The sequence below is a fragment of the Mercenaria mercenaria genome, chromosome 19 (genome assembly GCF_021730395.1).
Source record: "Mercenaria mercenaria strain notata chromosome 19, MADL_Memer_1, whole genome shotgun sequence".
In the NCBI taxonomy this organism is placed as follows: Eukaryota; Metazoa; Mollusca; class Bivalvia; order Venerida; family Veneridae; genus Mercenaria; species Mercenaria mercenaria.
Window position 1 is genome coordinate 22,416,818 of NC_069379.1, and position 14,015 is coordinate 22,430,832.

The 14,015-nt window shown below is 31.9% G+C and overlaps 1 protein-coding gene across 1 annotated transcript in view; it reads left to right on the forward strand.

Moving 5' to 3' along the window:
- Positions 1-485: 485 nt before the first annotated feature.
- LOC123542202 (uncharacterized) overlaps positions 486-14,015 on the forward strand; it is a 77,444-nt gene continuing 63,914 nt past the window's right edge. The window contains exon 1 of the mRNA XM_045327909.2: positions 486-3,266. Coding sequence (XP_045183844.1) covers positions 3,075-3,266 — 192 coding nt within the window. The 5' untranslated portion in view covers positions 486-3,074. The remainder of the gene's footprint in view (positions 3,267-14,015) is intronic.

A 14,015-nucleotide genomic window follows, 5' to 3' on the forward strand; every position in this document is an offset into this window, starting at 1 on the left:
GTAATTGTATAGTTTCTCTATTCTTGGTAGAACTCACGCCTTGAGAAATTGCTAGTTAAATCCCCTTGCGTGACGGATATTTACCGCGATATTTGGTTTTGCAGACTTCATTCGTCCTGTAACGCTGATAGAAAGCTAGACATTGCTGGCACTGAACCCTGGAACAATAGCTATGTAAACATTCCGAAATTGTTGAAAATGTACATTAAGCCCCAGTATCTATACGCAATAATAAATTCTTCGATTAAATCTGATGTCAATGCCTTAAGTGAAACAAAATATCATATCACAATTAACATGTAGCCTGTTGTCAGCAATTGATTCTGCTTTTGCGACCAGTGCAGACCAAGATCAGCCTGCACACCCATGCAGTCTGATCTTAGTCAGCGCTGTTCGCTTTTTAGTCAGTATATTTTCAAATAATAAATGGTACTGCCCAAATTGAATGATGGAACTGTCCATTTTAGTAATTTAGCAGAGTAAAGGTTAAAAATAGCCTTTGAAAGAAAGTAACCACATATAAATAATAATAATAATCAAATATTAATAATAGCCACAACAATAACATGGGACAAATAAGAATGACGTCTAACACATAAAGTTTGGGTAAATATTTTGATACTAAATCTATATTCATTTGGATTCCCCTAGTTATTTATCACTACTTGATATTCAGGTAGTCATATAATCATATGTATGTACTAGGACAAGGTACAGTACCCTATGATCAAATTCATATGAAAATGTGTTTTGCGCTTATTCAAAAGTGTACCAATGTTTAACAAAAGAAAAATGTAGTAATATTCGTTCAGACATTCTTAGATAAAGTTATGTTGAATGTCGGACATTCTAAGATAGAGTTAAGTTGAATGTCATTTTATCTCAAATGCATTAACATTCATTTTCAAATAATTTGATACTGCTATGAACGTTTCCTAAAATATATCAACACAATAAAAATACATTGTTAAGTAGTCTACGCTGATTTCGTGCTTTATTATTCATTCATTGTGAGCTTTAAAACTGTCGTCCAAATTTGGAAATCTTTATGGGTTGCAAGTGCAGATTTTATCAATAACTATAAAAGGAGGAGAGAATGTAATACATTAAACATTTGCCACATTGATATCCTCATTCAACACGTTCATGTGGCGGGAAACAAACACACTTTTCTTCTACGCCTAAAAATAAAATGTTCAAGTACGTTAACGTGTAATTTGTTGCTTGCATTATGTGACTTTAATTGACGTTATATTTAAAAAGCCAGTAGCAGTTGTCAACTTGATAGATCAGTTCTATATGATTGGCACAATCAACGCAGCAGAATTTTAATGTTGTTTTAAGGTATTTGCAAATTTCAGATGCAATATGTGCTCTATAGAGTCTTAAGCCATAGTGACTGACATGGGCGTTACGGAGTAGTAAACATTCCTGGAAATAGTGAATATGCTATACACCAGATATATATTATTCAGAAATGTAATTTAACGTCAGCGGTCAAACGGGTATTTTATGTAGTAAGTAACCGTTACTATCTGTTACTATAGTAATAGACTTCTGCCAGTAAGTCATGTCAGTTAGAAGTATCGTATTTATATATAGAGAGATAATAGGCCTGCAGTTAAGCTTACTGTATTGTTTCATTTAGGTATCCAGCCACCTTACACTACATTATATCCTGCCATCACATTCATTCCTTACATCAGTTTACTGGGCGTTACAGCACTGTGAACTAAAGGAAACTATATTAGAAGGGAAAAACGCAGTACATTTACTGATATTCTTAATGTTGCACTAATCATGTCGATCATAAAAAAGTGAATATTTAATACCTTGTTAAGAAGATGACAAATATCGTTCTGATTGTTTTGATACATCATTATGAGATCGAAGCAAAGAGATTCATTTCATCATTCGACATTTAGTGCAATCTTACCGTGTCTACCGGTGAACAAAAAGTACGATATATAGGAATTTAATTATCGCGTGTAGATTTTAAGACAAAAGGTGGCAAACGTATTCATTTTATCAAATGTAACTGTAAAGTAATACTTAGTAAATAGCAAATATTGTCTGTAAAGGGAATGCAAAAATGCTGACTGAATAGATAAGTAGGAAAAATCACTCGGATGTGATAACACAGCATAATAAAATTGAGTATCATTCACATTGTTGGGAAAAGGATTTCAGTGGTTGTAAAATGGATTAATTAATACCGTGATATTACAAAATATATACCGTAAGTAAAATATATATTACGTGCAGTAATTTATATGTTCAGCAAGTAGAGCACTAGGTTATGGACAGTTGAAGAATTTATCAAGTCAAGCTATTAAGATTATTTGTTTTGTAACTTTCATGAATTATTTATGAGAACGACTTCGTTCAAAATTTTATGTGTTTATTTTGTTGATCAGACGTAACAACTTCTTAATGCACATGTACATGTTTTGGCGCAAACACAGTTAATGTGATATGCTATACTTGAAACGTGACAATTTAAAAAGACATTTAGTGAATCGGGATTTTTAAGTGCATACGTGTCACCGATTTTTATACTATGTGGACAACTTTAAACGTGATTTATTTATTGCCATAAAATGTTTTCAGTCAAAACCGCTAATTTAATATTTTATTCAGGATATAAATGTAGAATTTAACGACATTGGTTGCATCATGATTAGCTAATTTGGTGAAAGCAGCGTTCGCATCACGTTATTGTCGCGGTTACCTTACTGGACAGGCCATGATGTCAAGGGATTCCGAACAGATGACAAGCAATTTCACTTCCTTGTTCGGATTACTGATATAATATAAGTACATCTGAGCAAAAAGATTTATTCAGTTTTGAGAAATCTACATTTTTAGAGAGTTTCTCATAAATGCGTTTATAGATGACTGTTACTATAGTAACTTTTTAGCCATATGCCAGTTTGAGAGGAAGATATACGTCAAATTAGTCATACCGTAAGAAGGATATCACAATGCACGTGCATGCTAAAAATAAAGTGTTATAGAAATTGTACTTCAGCATATTAACATACACAATTTTCGGATATGGTAAGTCTGGACAGATGATTTGTGTTAACAGATACAGAGAAATTTTGACAATCATCTATATACTGTTTTTAATGCTAAAACGGAATAGTGTAGTGGAGTGTCGGGCAATAATGGTTGAGCCTCCCCACAGATCCAGCTTATGGAGATTTAACTATAATACAACAGTCAATCTACGTGACGATAGCCTCAACTGCGGCGGATATGATGTAAGTCTCCTTTTCCTTTATAGTTAGTTTCATCTTCACCACATACATGTTTCATCTAGCCAACATATAGAACTTAAAATGGCTTATTCAATTTAATTGGCATTAGATAAAAAATATTATATATAACATATACAGTAAAATTACATGTATACTGTATCAATTTATTAGTTTATCTTTATTAAAACTTTATAAAGGTCGGTTATTAATACATAAAATATTTAGTTAAATATATCTTAATGCATGGGGTGGCCAATTAAAGTAAAACTAATAACTTATTTTCAATAGGATCCCATAAAGTGAAAGGAATTTACTTTCAAAATGTCAAAGACATTAAAAATTAGTTTATTGTGTTTATGTGTTGAGAAACATTTAAATTTATTAGTCATACGTTTTAATTTTCATGCTGTTATGTCATTTGTAAATTAAATTGTTTTAATACATCAAGTAACTGTAAGTTTTGTTAAAGAGAACCACAGCTCTCGCATTGATTAGTCAGTTGTTTCCTATTGTTTATCCTAGCTGACGCTAAAAATTTTTAACAACAGCTGGTATATTTGGGCAGATAATGCAGCAAGCTGCAGTTTTTCAAGAAACAATAAGTATTTTCAGTTGAACAGTTTTAAATATTCTTATATTTAGAAGAGGTGTGCTGCTGCAATTTATAAATTTTATATAAGTGAAATTGTTCTTTTTCAGGCCATTAATGCTTTAATACAGACTTACACGTGTGTCATTGAAGATTTTACTGTTTTTATTCTTAACTACTCAATAATGGAATAAACGGAGTCAGCATAGTGGTTTGTTGAAGTATATATACGTTAACAGGGACTTCTGAAATGTCTTAAATATTAGATATTTCTCAACCTTATTCCTTTTTGAATTTATAGTCAAGGTAACATTGACGTTCTGTATCATAAACTTTTAAAAGTTGCGTGTTAAGCAAACGAAATTACTGATTTTTTTTGCGGGACCAATAATACACGATTATATGTTTTTATGTACAGATTCGGCTACATATTATTTCCAAATATTGGCAATTTAAACGTTAAAGCTCAGTTATAGTTCTGAACATATGTAATAAATTTGTCCGCGATTTAGTGTAAAAACGCCAAAATGTTGGTACTTAACCTTCAAGTTCGTTTTATTTTACTTTTACTTACAGTAATATTCTTAGAAAGCAAATGTATGCTTTATGCGGTATTTTTGTTTGGTTAAAAATCAATGTAAAAACCAAGCTTATTAAAAATTCTATCAGTAATATACAATAGTATGAAAATTTGCGGGTCAGTTTCCTCCCAGTATTAATTGTTCGGTTTGTAAGTGACCATCCACTGAAATATATAATGTTATGTGGGGTTAATATGGTACATATAGGGAGTGGGGTGCTAGTCCTTGGCCGAGTCCTTCTATTTATCATACTGACTGCACATATTGCCGTGGAAGAACACTTATAAACTAAATAAATGGTTTCATTTATTGACCATATCTGAGTATTTTCTGACCATTCAAATGAATATCGAGGTTCGCTATGGTACCACCTTTCAGACACCAATGAAGAGAGCAAATAAAATCTATAAAAAGATCCTTTAGAAGCAAAGAATGCAACCAAGAAGAATAATAGCAGACTCAGTTTGATTGAGTGAAGCGACGGGCAAAACTGTGAAAGTTCATTTATGATCATATAAAATAACACTCTTATTGACTGATTTGCCATCGGACCTCAGGTACATTGTTTTTACTATTTGCAGTAAAAGTGTATGTTAATATCTGGGAAAACCAGAAGCTATGTTTAGATTTTGATGTGATTACACATTATTATTAAACATTATACGTGCAAAGTAAATTTTAATTAATACCTAACAAATGTCAGGGTTTTCCTTTGATACAGCAAGGCCAAAGTAAATGTCAAATGCCTTTCTAAAGATCAAAGGATTTTGTTTCAAATTTAATGGCTCCTTTCTTCCTTAATTTGTTTCTGACTAAATGCCGACAGGTGCAGTACTGAAAAAAAAATGAATAGGAAAGGAAATAATTGGATAAAATTGTAAATCAGTACAAGTTAGAATTTTAATTTCTGAAACAGTCCCAGACAAATATTTGCACAATTTAAAAATAGTCTTCTAACATCATCATTTTTTCGTATATTCCTTGAATGGTGAAATATTCAGTAAAGTATGGAAATAGAGGCAGTTTTATCAGGTGAAGAGACATGACAGGTTCAAAGGTCATGCAAAAGGTATGAACATATCATTTTTATTTGTTACAAGTATGGTTTTATTGAAATTTCTTTAATGAGATGCAGGAGTAGCATGGCAACCCACCTCAGTATAATGTAGTTCTATGGAAAAGACATTGGTTTGAGCATGACATGCTTGTTTGATAAATCGGGAATGATGGTGTAACGTTATTTTCCCCGGAAAATGTAAAGTAACGGCTAGACCAGACAGTCAGAACAAAACACATCTTACACAGAAATGTCTATCGTGTGGTAATTTAAAGAAACGACAGTTTTACAAATGTTTAAAAGGTTGACAGGTGGTAACATTCCAAATAGTGTCTTTAAATTAGCTTGAAAATTGTGAATCTTGATACATTTTGACCTCCACTTTTCTTCGGATTTTTGTTCAGCATTGACAAAATTCTTCAAGAAAATTTAAGTTACAGACATTTAAGTAGGTCTTGGTGTGTGCTGCAGTCATTGGGAGTTTCTCAGTTTTACATATAGTAAAGAAGGCTAGCTATTTCTATGTTCATGCATACAGTCAAATGATATATACATGTATATATGTCCGTGAACTAAAGGCATAGCGTAACTTATATGGAAAGCGTAGAACAAAACTTCAACCCGGAATATGGAAACAAAAGTCATAGTTGTACAGTAGTATATTTAATAAATACCTGTATGGATTGTTTTTCATGGTTTTTATTATACAGTTTTATACAGTTTTATTTGGCATATCGGCATAAACATGCCTTTGGCCATTTACAAAACAATATCTCAGATGGCCAAGACATACATTTATAAAATACAAATTCATGATATTAACAGTATATAATGCAAATACAGTATATTGTATAATATACTGAGTGATTACGTCACATAAATGCTCATATAATACTATATTAGTTCGCAATAAATTGAATTAAGAAGCAGCAGTATCAAGTTTTTCTTTACGTATTTTCATAGCATTAAATACATACTTGGCTACATTTCTAATAATTCTAACGTTTTTTGATGATAATAGTTTCACAAACTTATTAATAGAAGCAAATGAAGGATCAATACAATACTTTTGGCGTAGATCACGATAGAAAGGACAACATAGCATAAAACGGTACTCTGATTCAACATTTTTCATACAGATTTTACAAGTACGATCATTTCTAGCTACATTTATAAATGTACCACTCTCAATTTCTAGGCAATGTGCAGACAGTCTAAACCTAGATAATTCAATTCTTAGAGAAACACTATCAATAACATCTAGATATTTTTCATAACTAAACTCAGTCTTGAATTTTCTATAATAATTTAGTTTAGACTAATTTGATATTGTATCGTTCCATTCTTGAACATATTGGTCACGCAGTCTTTGCTTAAGCAAAGGTTCGTAATTAACAGCAAAATCAGTTGTATACCACAAATTACTATACCCAAGGTTATTAAGTAGATCTTTCACCGACAAAGCCCAAGAGTTTTTTATGTTTGTATTGTTCCCAGTAGTATTCAAAGCATCAATAAATACCTCGTGAATTATAGAATTAGGATTTTTCATTATTTTTAGCCATTGTTTCAATGCACGTTCCTTGCAGATGATAGACAATGGGAAACGACCAAGTTTTATTAACACTCTTTACGACAACGTCTTAGATTACATATTTTGCAAGACTTGTGCATGTGGCTTGATAAAGGCCCTGGGCCGAAACGTTATCGCAAAGACTTACAGAAGTAAATAAATTTGTTACATGCTCTACATAAAATTAACAATCTTCTGAGAGCTGTAACACAAAGCAAAGGCCAATTTGGTTTTATTTTAAAAGAATTACTAGCCTTATGTTCTTAAATGACCAATAAACTACAAAAACACCATGGGGTCATGTATCTTCTAAGAGAGAGTTTTTGTCTGACAGGGCAACATTACGGAATATCTTCTAAATTGACAGCTAAAATGTGGGTATGAACACTTGAGTAATAAGGTTTGATTACATTTCTATAAAATGTAAAAAATCTCCTTGGAAATGCTACCAAAATGTCAAGTATAGGTCCGCTTTAGCTGGGACAGAAAGATGTTTTTTCTTTCCGCCATTATCTGACTAGCCCGGAAGTGCTGCTTGATTTCCTACTTAGTACTATTGTTCCTTATCTTACAAGTAAACAAAAACCCATGTGTAAATTTATTTATAAAAACAGCAATGTTATATAAAATTAAACGAAATATAAAAATGTTGACACCTGGGAAAATTCAAATATCTAAAAATCAGCTTGAAATTAGCAGAACTTTTTAATCATTGGAAAATATCACAAAATATAACCAAAAGGATCTGTGAATTTTATTTGTCTGTGTTTTAAAAAATATTTTTGTATACGAGTTTCGTTAAGAACTACACTGTAGAAATCTTTTGTTCGCGGAAATGATGAAAACTTCTGTGATGTCCAAATTGTTCAAATGCGTCTAGCAAACAGCTATTTTATTTGTCGGAGTTTCTTTATATATTCGGAAGTCTAAAACCAGCATGATTTAATCAAATCTGTGTATCAAAAAGATGATCCGAACATGCTGAACCACATAAAAGCAATTCGCTATATACAAATATTTGTTTGTTTTGTTGGATTTAACGTCGCACCGACACATGATAGGTCATATGGCGACTTTCCAGCTTTAATGGTGGAGGAAGACTCCAGGTGCCCCGCCGTGCATTATTTCAACACGAGTATATACAAATAATGTTGTTTTTTCACCAATAAGTACTAAATGTATTTTATTAAAATGTAACTTTCTTAATATTTATTCTGGCTTATAATCCTGTATAGCTTCACAGAGAGATTCTATGTTAGTGTAATATTTCAATAAAGCATGTGTTTTATAACAGTTTATGAGTTGAATAAAATATTTTGAATTTCAACCCAGAATGAGAAGTAGGTTTAATAAGAAACATTCCATTTTACCAGACACGCAAAGGAGAAGGTACACTTTTGCCCAAAATGGCCTAAAAAGTGAAAGTCCCTAAATGGAGTAAAGAACACGTTTTCTTTCATCAAAAAGTATTGTTCTATAGGACTGCACGAAATATGTTACAATTCATTCATCATCAAAGAAAATATCTGATGTAAATGAAAATACTTTTAACATTATTGGTATAGGAAACCCTTAGTGTTTAACTGAATTTTTAAACAAATATGAAATTTTCACTTTGAGTTTAGCTGTCGACCACAATCAAAAATGACCATACATTCTGTGAGAGAAGCTGGACCAACGGTCAAAATATTTTTGTTGTCCTTGAGTGTGCCCACTACTAAAAACATTCCCATGTGACCTAAATATGGTAAAAATGCTCGTTTTCTCAAAATTCTACGATTTCAGCAATATTCAGTGACATCTTTTGAACAAAATAATAATTTTATTATAAAAAAAAACTAGATTCATTATAGTAGATATACATTCTGGTAGCAAACAACGTACTTTTTTTTCAAATCATAAATGAATTTGAAAAGATTCCAAATTGTGAACACCATATAAGGCGAAAGTGAACCAATACCCCCTTGGGAGCGGTGGTCTAGAGATTTATGTGTTGGCCGCTCAACCCGGGGGGTATAGGTACGAACCCCACTGGGGACATGACCACGCCTTCTCATATCACACCAGTACTAGGTTCAAATCAGCTTAAAGATTTCATCAAAGTCTAGCTGAAACACTTAAGTATAAACTAAACCAATCTGAAGTTGATATATTACTTATGCCGACGTGTCCAACATAAATTTCCCATCTTCTATTTAATGTAAACATATTTATTCTCAATGAACAACTCCTTGCTTGTAATTTTATTAAAAAGGTATCATCAGCACTTACATTGAACATATAGTGAAAATAACTAATTTTTCAATTTCCCTTAATGAGAGACAATTTTCCCAAACATGACGAGTCTTACCACATATGTAACTATTCTTCACTTTATGAATAATAATGATGATAAAGCATTTACATTTTAATAAGGTAAAAAAGCTTCTTGCTTTCATTTCATATCCAAGTAAATCAAGAAATTAGAAACCATTGAATTTACTTGTATCTTTAGAATTATGATACACATATACACACACTGTCAAGAAAACTCAGAAACTCTATTCATACATTAAACATTTTCTGCTTTACTTTGTATGCTGTTTATAGTTATCTGATAATAGAAAGAATGATTTGTATTTCTGTAACTGATATGTACAGTTTGATTTTGACATTTGAGAGTTCAATTTATAGACTTGTCTGCTGATTAAGGGAAATCAGAATGATTTACCTTGCCTTAATATTTAGGTAAGAACCACTATCGTACTGAATAACATTACCTAAATAACGAACCATTCCATTATTAAAAGTACAAAAACATCGTCGACCTCAAAATCGTACTATACACCTAAAGGCTCCAATGTTTATAAAAATAGTATGTCAAGACTTTTTTTTTAACAAATTAATGAATGATATCAGACCCTCCCCCCCCCCCCCCCCCCCCAGTAATTTTGACGATATTTATTTGACAGGTGAGTAGCCCGCTTAGCTCAGTAGGTAAGAGCGTTGGTCTACGGATCGCGGGGTCGCGAGTTCGATCCTCGGGCGGGGCGTATGTTCTCCGTGACTATTTGATAAACGACATTGTGTCTGAAATCATTAGTCCTCCACCTCTGATAATTCATGTGGGGAAGTTGGCAGTTACTTGCGGAGAACAGGTTTGTACTGGTACAGAATCCAGGAACACTGATTAGGTTAACTGCCCGCCGTTACATGACTGAAATACTGTTGAAAAACGGCGTTAACCCCCCCCCCCCCCCCCCCCCCCAAAAAAAAATATTTGACAGGTGATTTTAACTCTAGAACAGGTCAACAACCTGTTTGTGTCAATAACATTAATCTTGACCGTTATGTTCACATGCTGTAGAGGACATAACGGTAAATAATATACCATGAGGAGTTTCGCAAGACAGCCACATTAACAATTTCGGGTTAAAATTATTATCGTTATATAAGAAAATAACATCAGTATTGTGAATGGCCGGCTCGAAAAGGGTATTTTTACATGTTATAATACCTCTCGCAATAAGAAAGCTGCAAGTATGGTAGATTATCTAGTTATAAGGTACAATAATTTTGCTAGTATTTCAAATTTAACTGAATTTTCGGATCACTGTCCGATTGATTTTAGTTTAAATTTTGAGGGTATGCTTTTTATCAGAATGATATTTTGACATATGATCAAATTCTTTGGGAAGAAAATAATTCTATTCTATTGAATAATGTACTTAACGAGAATAAACACATTTTGATGAGATTTTAAACAAACTGGGGTCTGACGAATCAGATGTAGAAACCTGTATAAATATTTCCTTCCAATCACATGGTAAAACATTTACTGTGCGTCCCCATAAAGGATACTGAAGAAGTCTCCATGGTTCGATGACAGATGTTAACTTACGAAAAGGTTTTTTGTAATGATAAAAGAGCACTTAAAATCACTCCATCTGAAGCAAACAGATTGAAGTTCCTCTCCAGCAAGAGCGTATTTACCAATGTTAAAAGAAAGGCAAAAAGAGAATTTGATTACACTGAGAAAAGAAAACTATCTGATTGAAGTAAAAGAAACCCACGCAAAGTTTGGAAGTATATTAAATAGTACAAGAATAAAAACATGCCAGATTCTGTTGATATTAGCCAAAATAAGCCGAACATTTTAATACGTTATCTAACCCTTCGCAAGATTTTTTTATGTCGGATAACGAGAATATTGGTCGTGCAGAGAACTTACGCATAGATGAACTCGATTGTCTATTTACAGTTGAGGATGTATCTATATTGTTAGAGACGGCCTAGCATGTATAAATTTATTGAACTGGTAAATTCAGGTAATCCATGCATTGTAAAGAATCTATCTACTTATATTGAAAAAGTATTTACAACAAGATCAAATCTTTTGTATAACAGATAAAATATCCATATAGAAAAGGTCATCATTCCGCTTCCTGGAAGACCTAGTGCTGGTAATGAGAAAAATAGATAAGTTAAAACAAAAGAGCTAGTGCTGGTAATAAGAAAAATAGATAAGTTAAAACAAAAGACCTAGTGCTGGTAATAAGAAAAATAGATAAGTTAAAACAAAAGACCTAGTGCTGGTAATAAGAAAAATAGATAAGTTAAAACAAAATGTAAGTAACCAGCTTTATTTTGAAATGCATTAATGATGCATATAGCGAATCATTTTTATTGTGGTACTGTTGCCATGTATATATGATGTATATGTACCACATAGGTCCATGGCCTTCTGGTTTAATAAAAATAAAACTTGAAACTTATCCAAAGTAATTCGTAGTTTAAATAGACATAAGTGTTATGATTATGATAAAAATGTTTCTGATTTTTTCATCGACTCGGATAATTTTATAACTCCTTATTTAGTTTTCATTTTTAACAAAATATATAACTCAGGAAGATATACGGAATCATATAGTAAAGTAGTTATTATACCTATCTTTAAAAAGTGGATTAATCAAACCCGAATAATTACAAGGGAATAACTCTTTTCAACATTATGGCAAAGATATGGTCACTAACTGTGAGAAATAGAATAAATAAATGGTGCGAGGCCAAGATATTTTTAACGATGTTCAGTTTGGATTTAGAGATAATCGTAGCACTAGTGAATGTATAGTTTTATTACATACAATTATTCAAAATGCTTTGTATAATTAATCTAAATTATTTTGCGCCTTAATAGGCTATGAAAAGGCGTTTGATACTGTAATTCGTGAAGCTTTGTAATTCAGGTATTAGTTGTAAAATCATTGCATAATACAATGTTAAAGTCTATATATGCAAACGTTAAAACATTTGTTAAATTAATTTCTAATATGAAAATGTCAGAGTTTTTTGACGTCACTATTGGTTTGAAACAAGGAGAGCCACTCGCCTCTGCTGTTTATCCTATTTCTAAACGATATAAGTAAGTGTATAAATTTTAACAACCTAAAAGAGAATGATTTAAATCAATTGTCAATGTACATGGTCATCTTTGCGGATTGCATCGTTTTATTCACAACAAAAGCTGATAGTTTACAAACTTATGCTTTTATGAGATTACCTATCGAAACTAGAAATTGGACAAGGATACAAATAAACCTTAGGACATGTAACAGCTGAGAAAATAAGTTAGGGAACGAGTATCATAATTATCTGTTTGAATGACACTTTTTTTTTCAAATGATCGAAAAAAATCATCAAAACCCTTACCAAAAATAACTTTAAAAACTTTATCAAAAACCTGTTGGACGATTTGTTTTCTGGTTAAATGTCTTAATACTTAACACATCTAAAGAATAATTAAATATGAATGTGTTAACATATCCAAAGATTAACGAAATATGAATGTCTAAAGATTAACTAAATATGAATGTCTAAAGATTAACTACATATGAATGTGTTAACATATCCAAAGATTAACTACATATGAATGCAACTTCTTTACAAGCAAAATCAAGCTAACGAAGTTTTATCTTGTAAAATACGTGTACATAAACATTGGATACATTAGACTATACATGTTAATGGATTAAGGAATTTCTCGTATGTATGATATAAAACATTTAACAAGTATGTAACAAATTAATTGTTTTATTGATATATTTCCTTATCAAAGCAAACTTGATACTGCTGAAACTCCTCCCTCATTTTTGACTAACCTTGTGTCGCATTTCGTTAAGAATATTTGAACACTTTAATGAATATCCTTGGATAAGACAAAGTGAAAGTGGCGTATCTTGACTGACGTTTAAGACACTTGTCTATTTAACCTATGTTCTATCAACACATTTTTGCCTGTCAGTGTTTTTCTTTCGTTAATGAAACGCAGATATTAAAATTGTGAACGATATTTCCTCATCCGATTTTTAATGTAACCATGATGTTGCATTACTGACACGACAGAGAGTACCTGCCGTTCATACTATGACAGCCTGTACGTTACACGTGGTTTTCATTCAGTTTTCAAAAATGTTCAAAAAAAATAATCTGGCCAAAGTACGTGTAAAACTACACGTGATTCCAGTATAATGTGCATGTGTATCTTGTGCTCATATGATATTTGTTGTAAGTATCTGTTGAAAAACAGAAATGAAAACTGCATTCTATTTTATCTTCATTGTTGACAGAGAGCGTACCAGTTTTTGAACAATAACTTTGAAGTCTTAGATGCAACATTTATATAACGAAACAACAACGCGTTCAATGCTCATACAATTAAAATATAATTAAAAACAACAATGACAAAAGCGCTGGTGAAAAATTCAAATGCTCCATAAATAATTATTTTGTGCATTTCAATAGTATCAAATACTCATGAAATTTTTGCACAACGTGACCATAAAACAGGATTCGATGTTTTGTTTAAAGAGTTAAGCATTTGTATGTATTGGGAAAATTTAGTAACACCAGTGCCATTGTTTCGGACTGTCTGCCCATCATGTCTGAATTAAATAGTCTCATTTTTACTTTCGCG